Source organism: Marmota flaviventris, chromosome 2 (genome assembly GCF_047511675.1).
Source record: "Marmota flaviventris isolate mMarFla1 chromosome 2, mMarFla1.hap1, whole genome shotgun sequence".
Taxonomy (NCBI): Eukaryota; Metazoa; Chordata; class Mammalia; order Rodentia; family Sciuridae; genus Marmota; species Marmota flaviventris.
In genome coordinates, this window is record NC_092499.1 from 26,131,650 (window position 1) to 26,151,412 (window position 19,763).

At 37.8% G+C, this 19,763-nt stretch overlaps 1 protein-coding gene across 5 annotated transcripts in view; it reads left to right on the forward strand.

Moving 5' to 3' along the window:
• Positions 1-17: 17 nt before the first annotated feature.
• Positions 18-19,763, forward strand: part of Vipas39 (VPS33B interacting protein, apical-basolateral polarity regulator, spe-39 homolog) — a 30,107-nt gene continuing 10,361 nt past the window's right edge. For 4 of the 5 annotated variants that reach the window (XM_027931535.3, XM_027931537.2, XM_027931538.2 and 1 more), the window contains exons 1-11: positions 18-128; positions 2,985-3,077; positions 4,426-4,528; positions 7,331-7,474; positions 8,558-8,596; positions 9,283-9,347; positions 10,822-10,878; positions 13,551-13,643; positions 14,280-14,313; positions 14,768-14,870; positions 16,286-16,313. In XM_027931535.3, the coding sequence (XP_027787336.1) occupies positions 2,985-3,077; positions 4,426-4,528; positions 7,331-7,474; positions 8,558-8,596; positions 9,283-9,347; positions 10,822-10,878; positions 13,551-13,643; positions 14,280-14,313; positions 14,768-14,870; positions 16,286-16,313 (759 nt within the window). In that variant the 5' untranslated portion in view covers positions 18-128. The remainder of the gene's footprint in view (positions 129-2,984; positions 3,078-4,425; positions 4,529-7,330; positions 7,475-8,557; positions 8,597-9,282; positions 9,348-10,821; positions 10,879-13,550; positions 13,644-14,279; positions 14,314-14,767; positions 14,871-16,285; positions 16,314-19,763) is intronic. The other variant, XM_027931536.3, reaches the window with a different exon arrangement.

The window sequence follows — 19,763 nt, forward strand, 5'->3', positions numbered from 1 at the left end:
TTAACCCAAGACTTCCCTGAGACTGAACCCTTCCGCCCGTTCTCTGGGCCGCACAGCTCTGACTAGAAAGGCTGGTCCGGTGGCCGAGGCTGGCGTTGTCCTGAGAGGGAGGGCTCGGTGTGGAAGAGGTGAGGGTGTCCCAAGCCCCTTGTGCCGCGTATCCGGCCGAGTCCACTCTCTTCGCATCATAATATTTCCCCCTTCTCTGAAGCGTCCTTACACCCCCACGCTTGCCTGATTCTAGTTTGGGCTACCCTTGGGAGCCGGAGTGTGCTTGGGGTTGGGTCTCCATTGAGCTCCAACATTGACTTCAAAATCTGACATTTGGTTCCCAACGAGCATTTACAGTGCTAGGGATCCGCCGAGCACTGGCAAATTGCCGTAGAGCCGTGTTTTCCTGGACGTTCGTCTGTAGAGACATCCCACGTTCCCTCAGTTCACAAACCTCACCTGGAAACCGAGGCTGCTTCTCAGTAGCTGGTTTTTAAAGTGTGCTTAGATGGAGAACGTCGTGGTTGTGTTTTGTTTTTAACCTATCCTTCTGTTTTCCTACGTCACTTTCCTGTTCTCCCTCGGAGGTATCACCCTGCCTTGTGGGCTGTCAGTATACAGGTGACAAAAGGGACAAGCCTCTGAAATATTTTCAGTCACGTTAAAGCACCTTTTTAAGTTACTGTTTAAATTGTTCCTAATTGCATTGTAACTTCTAGAGCTGTCACGTAAATCTAGCTTCTCCTTTGATACTAGAAGTACAAATTGGTGCTAGATATCTTCTGTCATTGTTTGGTTAAAAAATTCCAGAAATCTTTTGGTAGAGTGTGGGGTTTTTTAAGACACATTCTGTGCTTATCTGTAAATATTTACCATCGTGAAGATCTGCCCTAGTTTTCCTAGGAGTGAAAAATCCATTATTAAAAGGACCATACAAAATGGTGGGAATGGTCTAGGAGCCAGAAAACCTGGATTGTAATTTGGAATAGGAGTGATTATCAAAGTTACTGTGAAACTTAATACCTTTGTGCCTTGTTTTCCTCATCAAGGAAATGGAAGAAGAATCTTCCAGGCCTACTTTACAGGATTGGTCTGAGAATCAAATGAATGACAGAGTGTTTTATGTGAAATGGTATATGTGCCAGAGACTTATACACACTTATAACTTGTGGCCACTTATGAATTTTCATATTAGAGTGCTTGCAAGTATTTCTACTGTCTTTTCTCAAGGTACTATAGTGATTAATTAATAAATGTTAGTGATGGGCATTAATTTTCTATCAGGTGCTAAGCACTTTACATGTTTTAATTGATTTAAGCAAACCCATAAGGTAGGTCATCTGTTAAGTCTATCTTGCAAATGAGGAAACCAAGACATAAAGAAAACATAACTTTGTTAGGTTTTCTGAGTCCTATTTATTACTGCAACGCTATATAGTGTCTTTTCTGCAAGATTTGACAGTGAAGTTGTTGTCCTTGTTTGTTCAGTATCAAACACTAAGATTTGAATTCAAGATTGCCTGACTATAACACCTGTACTTGCACTACCATAATGGATGATTTCATTATGTCTGCCAGCTTTTTTACTGGGTTTTGACTCCCTAGAATTAAGTCCAGAAAAAGGATTTTTAAGCCACTTCTGTGTTCAGTAGGATTCAATTGTTTTTTTTTTTTTTTTTTTTTAAAGAGAGAGAGAGAACTTTCAACATCTATTTCTTAGTTTTCGGTGGACACAACATCTTTGTTTATGTGGTGCTGAGGATCGAACCCAGGCCACACGCATGCCAGGCGAGCCCGCTACAACTTGAGCCACATCCCCAGCCCCCAGTAGGATTCAATTTGTGATATCTGTCTTGAGAAGGGATGAGATTAGAAAGTTCCTACCGTTATCTTTTACATCCCTGTATCCCCTGAGTGGAAAACAGTCAGGCAGTAAGAGTATAGTATGTTAAGTGCCATCAGAAGCCTCAGGAGGGCCCCTGTGATGAATGTTTATAAAGTTTTTATTGAGAAAGGTGCTATTGAAATAAAAGGAACAGCAATTTTTTCCTCTAGAATTTGATGCTGTGTAGCCTTTGGAGTTAGTTTTGTTGCTGTGGAAGTTTTGGTCTCTTGTTCTTGGTTTAAAGCATAGTTTTCACTGTAATCCTGTTGGCATTAATAGTTTAGTTTGTAATTCTAGGACAAACTTGTTTTTGCAGGATGATCTCTAATTTTAGAATAGTTATGAGACTGACTTGTGGTCCTTCGACCAATTCTTTATGTCTTTTCTTTTCTTAGCCATGCTCTTGTTTCCTAAATTTTGGCCAAGTTGTTAATAAAATAATCATGGTTTGAAGGCAAGATAGCTCTGCTTTTTTAAATAGCTTTACCATCTTTCAAGCATTTAAAAAGCACATGTGAAAGGAAGATTCTTGTCATTTTGATTCACAGTAGAGCCTAGAACAGTGCCTCAGTAGTGACACTTGCTAGATATATGTTGGATATAGTTACTATGTTTTGTTTGTCCTTTCATTGATTTTTGTGTCTTTAGCAAAGTTTGTGATGAATTCTTGTAGAATTTACCTGCCTTATGCTTTGTCCTGTATACATTCCTGTGCTGAATTCCCCAGTTCTGTTGTAGGATTTTTTTTGTAACAGGGATTGAATCCAGAGGCACTTAACCACTGAGCTACACCCCTACCCTTTTTTAAAATTTTGAGACAGAGTCTCACTGAGTTGCTTAGGGCCTCTCAAAGTTGCTGAGGCTGTCGTTGAACTCGGAATTCTCCTGCCTCAGCCTCCTAAGCCACTGGAATTACAGATATGCGCCACCATGCCTGGTTTTTGTGGTCTTTTAGGATGATACTGTCTTAAACTATTTTTATACCCCTTACAACACCTCAGAGAGTTTCTTGAATAAAGTGAACCTTTTGGAGCTTTTGGAAGGAAAACTTTTGGAGCTTTTCTGGGAAGGATTCAGAAAGGTACATACATCTGTCTTCTTGTTCCAGATGAATCGGACTAAAGGTGATGAGGAGGAGTATTGGAACAGCTCCAAGTTCAAGGCTTTCACCTTTGATGATGAAGATGATGAGCTCTCACAGGTAGGTTTCCACAAATAATTGCTGAAGGTCGCATTCACCTCCATGATACTACTGCTTCCTCTTGCATCCTGGGTAGCCCAGCTTTTGAGCATGTGTCCATTCAGTTCAGAAATGTTTTGGGTCAGATTTTCAGAAAGAATTTTTGTGTTTGTCAACTTTTCCCCCACTACAACAAAATAAATAATCAACTTATAAAGAAATAGGTTCATTTTGACTCTGAGTTTTAGAGGTTCAAAGAGCATGATTGGTTAGCTCCATTGCTCTGTGTCTGTGATGAGGCAGCACATCATGGCCGAGACATGTGGTGTGGCAGAACCACTCCTTCATGGCCAGGGGGTGAGGAGAGGAATAGGAACGGGTAGGGTCCCATGATTTCATTGGACAGCATGACCCCAGTGACCCAAGGACCTCCCACTAGATCCCACCTCTCAAAGGTTCTCCCACCTCTCAAAGGTTCTTCCACCTCTCAGCAGTAACACTCTGGGGTCCAGGCCTTTAACACAAAGGCTGTTGGGGGATATTGAAGATTCAAACTATAATGACCTTCCTAGAGAAATCTTCTCAAGAAAGATTGTTAAAACTGACTTTCTGCCCTTCTTATTTTCTTTTTCTTTTTCTTTTCTTTTTTTTTTTTTTTGTTCTACTAGGGATTGAACCCAAGTATGCCCTAACACTGAGCTGCATCTCCAGCCCTTTTAAAGTTTTGAGACATTATCTCACTAAGTTGGCAAGTATGGCCTCAAATTTGTAATCCTCCTGGGCTGCTGGGATTACAGTTGTGCCTACCACACCCAACTTACTTTACCTTCGTGAGATGATTCATTCCTTTCAGTTTTTCCCCCCCCTCCCCAAGAACTTCAGGTCTTTTATTCATATGATATCACTTATAATGTTTTTGAGATGGGATCTCTCAGGTTGGTCTCATACTCCTGGGCTCAAGTTGTCCTTGTGCCACAGCTTCCTGAAGAGCTGGGATTGCAGGTGTGCACCACTTGCACCTGGTTACTTTATTCTTGAAAGATGTCCTATACTGGAAAATTCATTTTATTGTGTCTTTTTTACAAATGGAGAAACAAACTCAGTTTTGGAGAGGTAAATAAATTCACTCAAGTTTACACTGAAAGTTGTCAAGAATTGATTAGGACTCAAAAGTAACTGTGATTCATCCTAACTCTAACACCTCTGGACTGCAGTGTTGGATAGAACATAATTTGTTTTCTATATGCTAGACTTTAGATTGCAGACAGTGAAACTGTTGGCCATCTTTAAGTTTTATGTGTTCAGCCTTCCTAGTTATCAAAGAGAGGAGTGGGAAGTGACGATCGTCCCATCTAATGTCCCTCTGTAGTTAAAGGAATCAAAGAGGGCCGTGAATAGCCTTCGAGATTTCGTGGATGATGATGATGACGACGACCTGGAGCGAGTCAGCTGGAGTGGAGAGCCTGTGGGAAGTAAGTAGAAGAGGCCCTCGGAGAGTGCCGACATTCTGAGTTCTGGTCATTAGTGATGCTGCCACTTGTTTTTCTTCTTAATGCTGGTCACTAAAGGGAATGAGGTTAGACAGTTATCAGATGAACATACTTGGAAAGTTTAAAATCAGGAAAAGATAGAGCAGTAGTTTCCACATGGCTATTTCAGACTTACTGGGGTGCTTGTTAAAATGGCAGATTCCTAGGCTTTGCCCCAGAGATTCTGATTCTATAGGTTTTTTTGGGGGAAAGGGAATATCACTATTTTTGGTGTGTGTGCTAGGGATTGAACTCAGGGTCTTATGCTCTATCATTGAGCTACATCCCCAGCTCCTGGGTCACAATTTTTAATCAATATTGTAGGTGATTCTAATATATAGTCACATTTGGCAACCCTTAACTTAAATATTCATAATTAATTGGTGGAACCAACTTCCTTAGCCACCAAGTCTTAACTGCTTAGCTGTTGTATAATACTACTTAACACCTTGGCAGAGTCCATCTGATTTTTTTTTTGGAACTGGGGATTGAACTCAGTGGTACTCAACCATTGAGCCACATCCCCAACCCTATTTTTGGTTTTTATTTAAAGACAGGGTCTCAGTGAGTTGCTTAGTGCTTCACAGTTTTTTTTTTTGTTGTTGTTGTTGTTGTTTTTTAAACGGGATATCTGGGTGGCAGGGGCACATACCTGTAATCCTGGACACTCAGGAGGCTGAGGCAGGAGGATTACAAGTTCAAAGCTAGCCCCAGCAACTTAGTGAGGCCCTAAGCAACTTAGCAAGACCCTGTCTCAGAATTTTAAAGAGTAACATAGAAAGGGATGGGGATGTGATTTAGTGGTAAAGTGCCCCAAGTTCATTCCCCAGCATCCATAAACAATAAATAGATAGATACATAGATAAGTAAAGGGGGATACTGTAACATTTTTTTTTTCTTTCAATACTGGGGATTGAACCCAGGCATGCTTTACCACTGAGCTATATCACTGACCTTTTTTATTTTGAGACAGGGTCTTACTAAGTTGCCCAGACTGGCTCAGACTTGGGATCCTCTTGTTTTAGGCCCCCAAGTAGGTGACATTATAGGAGTGTGCCACTGTACCTGACTACCATAAAAGTAAAGAAAAAAAAAAAAAAAAAAGAATGGTATACATTAACAGTTTCCCTTCTATTCTACGTTGTTAAGAATGGTCTTCATTCTCTGTCCCTGCCTTCCAGAAAACAATCAGTGTTGCTTGCTTATTCTGTAACTATTTAAAGATTATTTTTATATTTGGAAATGCTTATAGGAGTATTTATTTTTACCCCTCTGTTTATCCAAGCAGTAGCATTTTTAAATATCTTGCTCTTTTTGTTTTTTATTTTGTTTTTGCAGTGCTGGGGATCAAACTTAGGGCCTTATGCGTGCTAGACAAGTGCTCTACCACTAAGCTATACTCACTAGCCCAACCTTACTTTTTTTATGTGATAATAGCTTAGAGATTGTTTTCATATCAGTATGTGAAGAGCTTTCTCATTCTCTTAATTTTTTAAACAGTAGCATAGTATTACGTTGTATGGATTACCATAATATATTTAACCAGTCCACTGTCAATGAACTTTAGATTGTTTCCAACCTTATTCCTGTCAATAATCTTTAATTCTGAAAAATCAGTTCTTAAAGTAGAATTACTATTGTGGGATTTCTGCATCATTATTGAATATATAATGCCAAATTACCTTTCATAAGGGTTGTACTTGCTGTACACCCACCAGAGTATTAAGAGGGTTCCTGTTTTCCCCACAGCCTTTCTATCATAGGACATGATAAAACTTTTTCATTTTACCCATCTTATAGGAGACCAATGGTATCACATTGTGCTTTTAATTTATAATATTTTTTATTAAGAATGAAGTAGAAGCTGGGCATGATGGCATGTGCCTGTAACCCAGTGATTTGGGAGGCTGAGACAGGAGGATAGTATCCAAGGCCATCCTCAGCAACATAGTGAAAAACTGTCTCAAAATTCAAAAAAATAAAAAGTGCTGGGGATGTGGTCAGTGGTAGAGGCACCTAGGTTCAATCTCTAGTACCAGAAAAAAGGAAGTAGAACGTCTTTTTCATACATTTAAAAGTCATTTAAATTTCTTTTCTGTGACCCATTATTCATGTCCTTTGCCCATTTTTGTGTGGATTAGTTTATTTGATTCTGTCTTTTCCTCCTGTCCCATGCTGGCCAAGAACCTCTAATGAAAAGCTTTTAGAGTTTTTTGAATATCAGATATGGTTAATCAGCTTTTTGTCACTGGGAGAAAATCAATTTAGTGTACCAGAAAGTTTTATTTTGGCTCACAATATTAAATGGTGTAGCCATAGTCAGATGGCTTCATTGTTTCTAGGCCTGTGGAAGGCAGAACATCATGGCAAAGGGCATGGCAGAGCAGAGCTGCTCAGCTCATTGTAACCAGGAAGCAGAGAGAGGGAGAGAGAAGGAGCTAGGGATAAGATACACCCTTCTAGGGCATGCCCCCAGTGACCTACTTCCCCCAACTAGACCCTCCCTCCTACAGTTTCCCTAGCCTCCCAGTAATGCTTTAAATTACGAATCAATCAGTAGATTAATCCAGTGATGAGTTTGGAGCCCATGATTAAATCACCTTCCCAAAAGAAGATTTACCTCTGAACATTGCTGCATTAGGGACCAAGCTTCAGTACATGGGTCTTTGGGGGACATTCTAGATCCAGACCATAATAGATGTCAAGCATTTATTTTAGGTTGGTTTAGTTCTTACTGTCTTGCAGGTATCTCATGGTCCATCAAAGAGACTGCTGGTAATAGTGGGTCAAGCCATGAGGGACGTGAACAGCTAAAGAACCGAAACAGCTTCTCCTATGCACAGCTACCCAAACCTACTTCTACCTACTCCCTGAGCAGCTTCTTTAGAGGTAGAGTGATGGTTAATGGGATAGGGAAGTTTTTTCTTTCTTCAGAAAAATACTCAGGCTATAATTTCCATTTACTCTGGGGAAAAAAATTATTGAAGGACAATGAATTTTTGGATCTGGCAGCCGAATATTAAGAGTGGGAGAAATAAGAAATTCACAGGCATTGGACTATATTTGTATAATATGATGAACAAAATTGACATTAATCCTGTGAGAGACATTGAAGAAATTTGCCTGTATCAAAATTTCTCCTTGTCCCTTGTGCAGTACTATTGGGAATATTAAATGGTGTAGCCAGTGTAGAAGATAGTATGGCAGTTCCTCAAAAAAATTAAACATAGTATTACTATGTGACTCAGCAATTTCACTTTTAGGTATATGCCAAAAAGAATTGAAAGCGGGGATTTGAATAGGTATTTCTGCACTAATGTTTGTAGCATTATTCATGATAGCCAAAGATTAAAAATGTCCCTGTGTCCATTGAGGGAAGAATATATAAACAAAATATGATATCCATAATTCAGTGGAATACTCAACCTTAAAAAGACAAGAAATTCTGATACTTGCTAAAATATGGATGAACCTTAAAGGCATTATGCTAAAAAAAATGAGAAAGACATAAAAGGACAAATATTGTCTGACTTAATTTACATGAAGTCCCTAGAGTAGGAAGATTCGTAGAGACCCAAAGTAGAAGGTGGTTATCAATGGCCAGTACTGAGAAGAATGGAGAGTTATTGTTTAAGGACACAGAGTCTCAGTTTAGGATGATGAAAAGTTTTAGTGATAATGGCAAAATCATTAAATATGAAGGTACTTAATGCTACTGAATTACATAGTTAAAAGTGGTTAGAATAGTAAATTTTATTGTTATGTATGTTTTAACGAAGTTAAAACTTTTTTCCTCCTTCTTTTTTTCTTGAAATAGCAGCTTGAGTTTCTGAAGTCAAGTAAAAGCTTTTTTAAGTCTTAAATTTCAATACTGTGTAATAAGATTCTATATACACTGCATCCTTAACTAAATCTAGAAGGCTGCGACTTGAATTCTGTTGACCTCTTCTTTTTTGTGTTCTTTACCTTTAGGTAGAACTAGACCTGGAAGTTTCCAGTCCCTTTCTGATGGTAAGGTATATCTCTTGATTGCTGTGGGAAATGTTTCTGATCTGGCATTCAGTCTGATAGGGATGTAGGGACAGGTGGTAATTAGATAACCAGCTGAACTTTTTTCTGAATCTACCACCATTATTAGAAATTTTTTTTTTTAAGAGAGAGAGAGAGAGAGAATATTTTAATATTTATTTTTTAGGTTTTTTTTTTTTCGGTGGACACAACATCTTTGTTTTGTATGTGGTGCTGAGGATCGAACCTGGGCCGCACGCATGCCAGGCGAGCGTGCTACCACTTGAGCCACATCCCCAGCCCCAGAGAATTTTAAAAAAAAATATTTTTAGTTATACATAGACACAATATCTTTATTTTGTTTATTTATTTTTATATGGTGCTTAGGGTCGAACCCAGTGCCTCACATGTGCGAGGCAAGCGCTCTGCCACTGAGCCACAACCCCAGCCCCTAGAGAAATTTTTTGATGCTAAGTAAGGAGGTAGAAGTCATTCAAGCTACAGAGACAACAGATAACTTCTTAGGGGTTTTGTCTTGGGGAAGAACTGAGATCTACTTTTGGCCATAAAGATAGCTTGGGAGGCTACAAGTCTGAAAATATGTGTGTGATAGGAAACAGCAGAGGAAAGGAATAACTAGAAACAGGACTCAGGGTGCCTTTTTGAATCAGCTGCCTATTCTTTTTCAGCTCTGTCGGACACACCTGCCAAAAGCTATGCTCCAGAACTGGGGAGGCCCAAGGGGGAGTATAGGGTGAGTTATTTTTAATATTGATGTGGCTGTACACAATATAAAGTACCTTGACCTATGTTACCTTGCTTAACTTCCCCAACTCTCCAAGCAGATATTACGGTTATATGTTGCTTAATGACAGTACATGTTCTGAGAAATGCATTGTTAGGTGATATCACCATTGTGCAAATATTGTAAGGTGTACTTACACAAACTTCAATGGTAACAGTGTATTATACACCTAGGCTGTATGGTATAGTCAATTGGGTCTAGAGTTTAAAGTTGTAAAGCATGTTACTATACTGAATACTGTAGGAAACTGTAGCACAGTGGTTAAGTGTTTGTGTATCCAAATGTATCTTGTTCTTCTTATTTCTTTTTTTCAATGCTGGGGATTGAACCCAGGGCTTCCTACATGTTAGGCAAGCACTCTAACACTGAGCTATACCCTCAGTCCTTTAAACGTATTTAATATAGAAAAGGTATAGTGTAAGTACTTACGAGGCAGTAGGAACTTTTCAGTTTCATTATATAGTCATATGGGATCACCATTGCCTATGCAATCCATTGTTATTTATGTCATTCTATAGCACATGACTGTATTTTAACACCTCTCCCCCATCTTTCTAACCCTGTATTATAGATGAGAAAACTGGGTTTCTTAACAGTAGTGCTTTCTTGGGGTCTCACAGCTGGGGAAAGGTGGAACTTAGACTCAAAAATCTGTATTTTTCAACTCAATCCTAGCATACTTTCCTTACCCATTATGCTGACTTTGTGTGTGTGTGTGTGTGTGTGTGTGTGTGTGTGTACTGGGGATTGAACCCAGGATCACTTAACCATTGAGCCACATCCCTATCCCTTCTTTGTATTGTATTTAGAGATAGGGTCTTGCTGGGTTGCTTAGGGCCTTGCTAAGTTGCTGAGGCTGGCTTTGAACTCACAATCCTCCTGCCTCAGCCTCCCAAGCTTCTGGAATTATAGATGTGTGCCACCGTGCTCAGCTGTGCTGAATTTTGAAGGCTATACTTTGAAACTCATTGATCTCTCTGCAATCTGGAAGCTTGGTGGAGCTCATATTCTTATGAAATGTGTAAAAATGCAAATTGATTCATAGGAAGAAACTATATTCTAAGATAAAAAAAGGAACATGTCTCAAACTTCTGTCTTTCTCTGGCCAAAGGAATAAATTATTAAGAGCTCAACACTTGACTGTAACTGCATCTAGGGGTTAAAATCCTGAACCAGTAGGCATAGGGTTACCATGCCTGTGGTTCTTCCCTGTCTGATCCATCTCTTCCTGCCTGCATTGTCCCTGCTCTAGTTACTTCAGAAACTCTAAACAGCACCATCCCAGTTCTTCATTTTACTCATTGGTTTTCTCCCATAAACTGTTTTCTGCTTAGAGACAAGACAGAGTTTGAGGTGAGGAGCTGGTACACTGATAATTCTGATTCCTTAACTTCCTAGAATTCATGTGTTGCTAATATTCCAGGATTACAGCAATGAGTGGAGCCCCAGTGACACAGTACGACGCCTCCGGAAGGGCAAGGTGAGGGCACTGGAGAGAATTCTGGTAGGATTCTTTGGTAAGCTGGATATCTTGTTCCCCCAGGAAGGATATCTTGACCTCTCTTTTCAGTTTCCATTTGCTAAATGAAGTGATGTTGAGGAGGAAAATAAATCCACTAAAGTTGAAAATTAGTTGTACAATTTTTGACTTTATCCAGGGTTTAGTGTTGCTTTGACAGAGTAGAAAGTAAATAGAGGTGGATGATAGGAAAAAATACTTTGAGAGTGAGAATAATCTTTTAAGTTTTCTATGATCTGTTGTGTTAATTTTTGTATATGGTGTGAAATAAAGGTTGAGGTTCATTTTTTTTCCATATAGTTCCCCATTTTTTTATGGCACTATTTGTTCAAAAACCAATAATCCAGCTGGGGTTGTGGTTCAGTGGTAGAATGCTTGCCTCGCACTTGCGAGGCGCTGGGTTCGATCCTCAGCACCACATAAAAATAAATAAAATAAAGATTTAAAAAAGAAAAACCAATCCTCATTGAACAGCCTCAGTACCTTTTTTGAAAATCAATTGACCATATGTGTGTACATTTATTTCTGGACTCTTTATTCTAGTTCATTGATAAGTCTGTTCTTGTGTAATTACCACAGTCTTGATTATTTTAACTTTGTAGTAAGTATTGAAATTGGATACTTTAACTCTTCTGAAGCTTTCATTCTTCAACTTTGTTCTTTGCATCCAAAATTGTTTTGGTTATTCTAGATCATTTATGTTTTCATGTAGATTTTTGTATCAGCTTGGCAGTGTCTACAAAAGAGCTGCTGGGAGTTTGATTTGAATTGCTTTGATTCTGTAGATTAATTACGGGAGAATTAGATTGTAATCATTAATGTATCAAATGACTCATAGATCTTAATGTAAGTGCTAAATCTGTAGAGGTGGAATTTTTTATGATCTTGAATTAGGCAAAGATTCATTCCTTACAACACAAAAGACCATAAAGGAAAAAAATAAATGGAACTTCATCAAGATTACAAACTTTGGTTTTTTGAAAACAGTATTAAAACATGAAAAGACTTAACCATTACTAGGAATAAATATTTGTAAAATTAACATATTATAAAGGACTTTTATCTAGGATAGTCCAATAAAAAATTGGCACAAGATTTGACCAGATACATCACAAAAAATGAGGGGCTGGGGCTGTAGCTCAGTGATAGAGCACTTTCCTAGTATGTGTGAGGCACTGGGTTTGATCCTCAGCACCATATGTACGTAAATAAGTAAGATAAAGGTATTGTGTTCATTTACAACTAAAAATATATTTTAAAAAAAAAGATAACATGAATGACCCGAAGAACGTGAAAGATGGTCAGCATTATAGTTATCAAAAAAATGTGAATTAGGGCTAGGGGTGTGGTTCAGTTGCAGAGTACTTGCCTAGCATGTGTGAGGCACTGGGTTCGATCCTCAGCACCACTATAAATAAATAAAAAAATTAAGTTACATCAACTAAAAAATATTTTTTAAAAATGTGAGTTTGAACCATAAAATACTACTAAATCCCCAGTAGAATGGCTAAATTTAGAAAGACTGTGCATATTAAGTGTTGGGAAGATACAGAAGAACAAGACCCATATATGACTGGTGAGAACGTAAAGTTGTAAAGTTACTTCAGAAAATAGTCTGTTGATTTCCTTCTTTTTTTTTGTACCAGGGATTGAACTTAGAGGCGTTTTATTACTGAGCCACATCCCCAGCCTTTTTTATTTTTTAATTTGAGACAGGGTCTTGCTAAGTTGCTTAGAGTCTTGCTAAATTGCTGAGGCTGGCCTTGAACTTGTGATTCTCCTGCCTCAGCCTCCCAAGCCAGTGGGATGACAGGTGCATGCCACTACACCCAGCCTTGTGGTTTCTTATTAACATATACTTATTGTATGACCCAGTAATTTCACTCCTAGATATTTATAGTTCAAGGCAAATTAAATGTATGTTCATACAAAGACTTGGGCACAAATTTTCATAACAGCTTTTTTTAAAATAAGCCCCCAAAATGGAAACCACACAGTATCCAATAAATGGATAAAGAAGTTGTGGTATATTCACACATGAAAACAACTAACCTAAACAGGAAGAAACTAGTGATACTCAACACAACACACAGCTTTATCTCTGAAACATGATATTGAGTGAGAGAAGCCAGTCACAGAAGAGTAAATATATGATTTTATTTTTGTAACATTTCTAGGAAAGGCAAACTCACATTAGCTGAAAACAGGAAAGTGGTTGCCAGGGAATGGGGATGTCAGAGTGAACGAGGGACCTTTTGGGGTAATGGAAATATTCTGACTTTGTTGTGGTAGTAGTAACGTGATTGCACATCCTTTTAGAACTCAGTGAACTATATATTTGAGTAAGGTAGACTTTATTGTGTATAAATTACACATTATTAAACAGCAAGTGATCTGTTGATTTTGTCAAGGCTTCATTAGCATTTTATAGGGCATTGGGCTGGACAAGAGAGGATATAGGAGTCTCCTCTCTCACAGAGTACTGGGGACCATAGTGTAAATATAGAGACTCTCCTTGGGGACATTTGCTGTCATTATTGCTCATTTCTTACTATTAAAATGACAAAGGAATATAGGACACTGTTTTGGTTTTTTTTTTTCCTTATGTACTAATTGTGTTCTTATGTGACCAGGTCTGTTCACTAGAAAGATTCCGCTCCTTACAGGACAAGCTACAACTCCTAGAGGAGGCAGTAAGCATGCATGATGGAAACGTCATTACTGCAGTAAGTTGTGAGATTTTGTTGTTTCCATTGATTTCTGAAAATCCTGTCAAAATAGACTTTACCATTTTGGGTTTAAATGTCAAGTAAAAATTCTGGATTTTCCCCTGAGGTATAGGATTCTCAACAGTTTCTGCTCCAAGGCTCAGATGGTGGGACAACCATTGTGTGTGGAACTCTTTATTGTAACCCCCAAATCAGAAAATTGGCTACTTTGTATAATATGTATAAGAAAATAGGGCTGAGGTTGTGACTCAGTGGTAGAGTGCTTGCCTAGCACGCATGAAGCACTGGGTTCAATCCTCAGCACCACATACAAAAATAGTTATAAAAAATAATAAAGTTTCTCCTTTAAAAATACTCAAATAATATCCTTTAAAAAATAAATATGTAAAATAATCTGAGAGAGGAGAGATGTGAGACCAAGGAGGTATCTCTCAGCTGCTGTGGGCACCACAAGGGGTCTCCCGAGGCACAGTTCAGTCCCAGATATCCATCACCTTTCTTTCCATTCCCATGGAGAGGTCTATTGTCTGTGTCTTGTAGAGATTCCTGAGTTGCTGACTTCATTCACATTAGGTGATAGGGGAAGGGCTTTGTGTTTGAAACATTGCTCATTCTTTGTTCTTTTCCCTCTAGGTTTTGATCTTCTTGAAGAGGACACTGAGCAAAGGTGAGCGTGATTTGATGGACACCTTTAGGAGAGAATGGCATGCGACTTTCATGCCAGAATTCACCATTATCAAATATGTTTTAGAGACAGCTTGCGTGGCTGTCACTCGGAACACACATCACATCTCTGAGGTCATCCTTTAGGGTTACTACATTAATGACAAAGCCCCCTCTATTTATTGGACAGATTGTGGATGACTGTGTGTTTGAGGAAGTAAAAATCCATGCTAAATGCCTGCTCTGTGGGTTGATGAGAGCTGAAAGGCTATTCAAAAGCTCTGAGTTAATGTGAACCTTAGAGGCTTTGATAGGGTTGAAACTTAGGAGTAGGCCATCCTTAGTTTTTGCTTGCCTCTGAGGAGAGAATGTTTGGAAGGTGTTTAGGAGGCCAATTTCACACTTGAGTAATAAACTTTCCTCTTGTCTCCATCTAACTGTTTCTTCCTTTCTGCCAGAAATACTCTTCCGAGAGCTGGAGGTGCGACAGATTGCCCTGAGACATTTCATTCACTTCCTTAAGGAAATAGGGGATCAAAAGCTGCTTTTAGAGCTCTTCAGGTAAGAACTGATGATCCTCTGTTCAATAAAGTTTACTAAGTACTTTTAAAAAGTACTCTGAGGGATACTAAGAAATGGAAGACACTGTCATTTTTCTGGAAACAATTAAGACAAGATACTGAAATATGATGACTTAACCCCATGTACTGGGGTACATGACATTACAGCAGGATGGTTAAGAACCAAGCTGTAGAGTCTGACATACCTGGCATGAATTTAAGCTCTATTATTTAGCTTATAGAGTAACCTGGAGCAAGTTTCCAGACTTCTCCATGTATCAATGTTCACACCTATAAAGTGAAGACGATGGTACCTACCCATAGAGTCATGAAGATTGAGTTAGTTTTGAGACTTAGCATTTAGCATAATGCCTATTCATTAAGATGTTTTTAAAATAAAAGACCTAGATTAAATGTCTTTTATTAGTCAGCCCTAAGTGATGCTAATGAGAAATTCAGTAGAAGAGAAGAAAACATGACTTTCAGTCAGGATACCCAAGCATAGTCTCAAGGCAGTGATTAGGATTTGAGTTGGGCCTCTGAGGCTAGGTAGGTTTCTGATTGGTGAGAGATAGGCAATATCTGCTGGAGATAAAGGAGGGTGGGATGTGATCTTCTGTCATGTTTTCCTTCTAGTTAGTGGGACTATTTCCTGCCCTTGGATTAAAATGCATGGACATTTTATCCTTTCTTCAATATCAGGGAAGGGGTTGGAAACCTATTTAGGCTCTGTGGCTCAAGATAATTCTGGTTACCCAGAAACTCCAGAACAATAATGAACTGCATTGAAGACTAAGGTGGGGAAAGCAGGTTACCTGATTAAGGTCAAGATTACAGATGGTTAACCAGGAATTTGCAAAAGAAGAGTTCCTGGAGGTAGGCTAATTTCTGACTCTTCCTGCCTGCCTTTGAAAGAAGCTTTATCAAGTATCACCTCCATGCTAAAGCATGGAGGCTGTCTCTTCAGAGTCAGGAGGATTCAGAAGACAAGAGTCCTTGTGTCTTAAGGCCTTACCTAGCTTTTGGGGGAGACCAAATATATTGTACTCTGTACATGAAAAAGAACAATAAAGAATATATCTTTAAACAATCTCCAAGATTGATTTAATAGATTTATTTAATATTTTAAAAATAAACAAGGTTACTTTGGGCCAGAGTAGGTTTGGTTTAAGCTCTTTTTTTTTGTTTTGTTTTGTTTTGGTTTAAGTTCTTATTACCCTGTAGTGCCTTCTTGTCCTTACATTTCATACAACTAGAAAAAACAGGAAAACTGATATGTGAACCACCAAGTGTTTTGAAGGGGTTGCTGGAGGTAGAAAGGCTTATCTTATGTATAGAACATTCACCCTATTTTTTGAGGTTATATGCCACATATCAATAGATAAAAATGCCCTGCTCCCTTCTGCTTCTTCCCAGGTTCCTAGATAGAACAGAAGAGCTTGCGGTAAGTGTGGCCTTTATTTCAGTTGGGGACCTATCTAATAGACATCTAAGCCAAAACCCAGTTTCCAAGATCCCAGACTGTCCTTTCCTTTGATATTGGTAATATCCAGAAGAGAAAGGCATCTAGGAAACCTGAAAACTTAAACCAAATGATATATTGCTTTCTTTTTCCATGCTCTTTTGGTTGGGCTTAAATCTTTTTTTTTTTTTTTTTTAAGACAGAAAGAAGAGAGAGAATTTTTTTTATATATTTATTTGTCAGTTTTTGGTGGACACAACTTCTTTATTTTATGTGGTGCTGAGGATCGAACCCAGCGCAGTGGCTATGTGCAGTGGCTCGCCTGGGATGCGTGTTACCGCTTGAGCCACATCCCCAGCCCGGGCTTAAATCTTTAAAACAGATTTAAAGTGAATGAATACTGGACCAAGCAGTTTGTAATTTGTTTTCAAGTCCTTGTTTGTAGGAACTTTTGGGGTTTGGCTTCCTTTTTTTTTCCCCCTTGAAAATATGTCTTTTAAAAATTTTTTAAATTTCTTCTTTTTAGATGAATATGATGGTGAAGTGTATTTTGACATATTACACATATATGGAATTTATTCTAATAAGGATGGGTTTTGGCTTCTAAGACTAAAGATATTGGAAGCTAAGAATAAAAAGCCATATGTAGGTCAAGAAGAAAGAAAGGGCTTATCTTATGTATAGAGCCAGGTGTGTTGGCACATATATGTAATCCCAGCAGCTTGGAAGGCTGAGGCAGGAGGATCACAAGTTCAAAGCCAACCTTAGCAACTTAGGGAGACCCTGTTGTGAAATAAAAAGTTTAAAAAGGACTGGGGAACTGGGGAATGTGGCTTAGTGGTTAAGTGCACCTGGGTTCAATCTCTGATACTAAAAAAAAAAAAAAAAGGAAGAAGAAAGATAGGTGTATATATCTTGGCTGAGTGTTTGATTGCCAAGTGTGATAATTGGTTTCTTTGGCAGATTTTGACAATCATAGAATGAACTGAAATACAAAAACAAATCTGAAATTTTACCAAAAACTTAATTGTATTATTAAAACTTTAGTGAACCATTTTTTAAAGTTTGATATTATAGTGCAGCAATAGAATTTCTTAGCAATGTTGATATCAGGATTATTCCTTTATCATTGTACTGCATATCTGTGATGATGTCAATGATACTCATCTAGCACATTTAATAACATTATTAACCTTTACACAGCAGAATTCAGGAAAATGTTTGTCCAATATTTTCTAAAAGGAACCTGTACTAAAATTCAAGCCATGGGAAAATTTGAAATATCTTTTATCTTAATCTACAAAAAATTACTGACAGTCTGTAGTAATCATTTGAAGAGCTTTTTGTTTCTGTTTTTAATCTTCATAAGCTCAAAACCATGAGGAACTATGTACAGTGGCACACATCTGTAATCCCAGCTACTCTGGAGGCTGAGGCAGGAAGATCACAAGTTTGAGGCCAGCCTTAGAAACTTAGCAAGACCCTGTCCCAAAATTAAAAATTAAAAAAAGGGCTGGGGAGGTAGCCTAGTGGAAAAATACCCCTGGGTTCAATTCCCAGTACCAAAAAAAAAACAAAACCCTAAAAACCCATAAGAAGGCTGGAGTTGCAGCACAGTGGTAGAGTGCTCGCCTAGCACATGCGAGGCCCTGGTTCGATCCTCAGCACCACATAAAGAGAGATAAATAAAATAAAGGTAATGTGTCCAACTACAACTAAAAAAATAAATTAAAAAAAAAAAACCATAAGACCATGAAGAATTTTCTTCATATAACATTCTTGAAGAGTTTGGTTTTTTTGAAGTTTGATTATGAGAATAAATGTGTTTTTTATCTAGAATTTTTATCTAAAATTTATCCTCATTGTATTGAATTGAAGATGATTAATCATGCATGTTGTTGTATGTAAATTTAGCTTTTTCCAACTTTGTACACTTTTGAAGTGGCAAAACTGATAATCTACCTTTAGTCCATTTTCCTAGGACATAAAGATTTCCCAAGTAGAATTTTTCTTGAAAAACTTAAGAAGAAATGGAATTGATTAACAAAAAATTAACTGTGGTTCTTAAAGGTACTTCCTTCAATATTAAGAATTCTGTGTACCAAATATTTTTCGAAGACTAAATTATGACATAAAGTGATTTCTATTATTTTGTCTTATATCATCATTTACATTTTTAAAAAAATATTTATTTTTTAGCTTTTAGGTGGACACAATATCTTTATTTTATTTTTATGTGGTGCTGAGGATCGAACCAGTGCCTCACGCATGGCAGGCGAGCACGCTACTACTTGAGCCATATCCCCAGCCCATCATTTACATTTTTGTAAACATTCTGTTAGCTCTAAAAGGATGTACTATCCTTCCTGAGGCCATTGTATTCTCTTAATTTTTGTATGTTTTTATCAATTTATTTTTCATGTCAATCTATTTATTTTTCACTTCTTGGAAGGTTAATGATTATTTTTTGAACATTTTTTTTTAGTCGTTGATGGACCTTTATTTTATTTATTTGTATGTGGTGCTGAGAATCGAACCCAGTATCTCCCGCATGCTACCACTGAGCCACAGCCACAGCCCTGGAAAGTTAATGATTATGTGTAAAATTTCAGCTATCACAATTCTAATGATTATTGTATCACTTAATTCATAATAACAAATAAATCACTTAACTCATAATAACAAATACATCAGGGTCTGTTTGTTTTTTGTGGTACAGGGGAGTGTACCCTTGGCATTGTGCATGTTAAACAGGAATTTTATCATGGAGCTGTTTCCTCAGCCCTAATCAGGGTGCTTTTTAGAATTTCAAAATAGAAAATACATGAAGAGATTTTCTTTTGGAATTACATGTAGAACCTATAGTATTTAAATATGAATATGAGTAGTTAGCTGTGAGCAGTGAATCAGGATGCCATGCTCTGTTTGTGTTACTGATAGTGTTAATTATTAGATATTTTACAATCATATTTAAGTGGTTGATCACTTATGTGATTAATCACATAATTGGTTAAGGATTCTAGAAATAAACATTTAGCATTTTGGCCTTTCAAAAGCTAAGACTGAAGGAAATAGCCATTATTGGTTGCATTACTAAGTCTAGAGCCAAACTTCAGCTAAAGCTAGGTGCTCTATCTACTTAGTGCTTCATTATAGATCAGCACTATCCAATAGAAATTTCCTGTGATGATGAAAATAGTCTATATTTCTTCTGTCCAATATGTTAGCTGCTAGTGCCTGTACCTTTTGAGTGCTTACAAAGCAGATAAGGCAACTGAGGACCTGAATTTTTAACTTACTTAATTTAAATTTTAAACCAAATGTGGCTTGTGGCTGCCATATTGGACAGTGCAAGTAGAGATGAACCTACTAATGATTTTGTACCACTTTTGCCACTAATGATTTTGTATCACTCTCCCAACACATGCATAA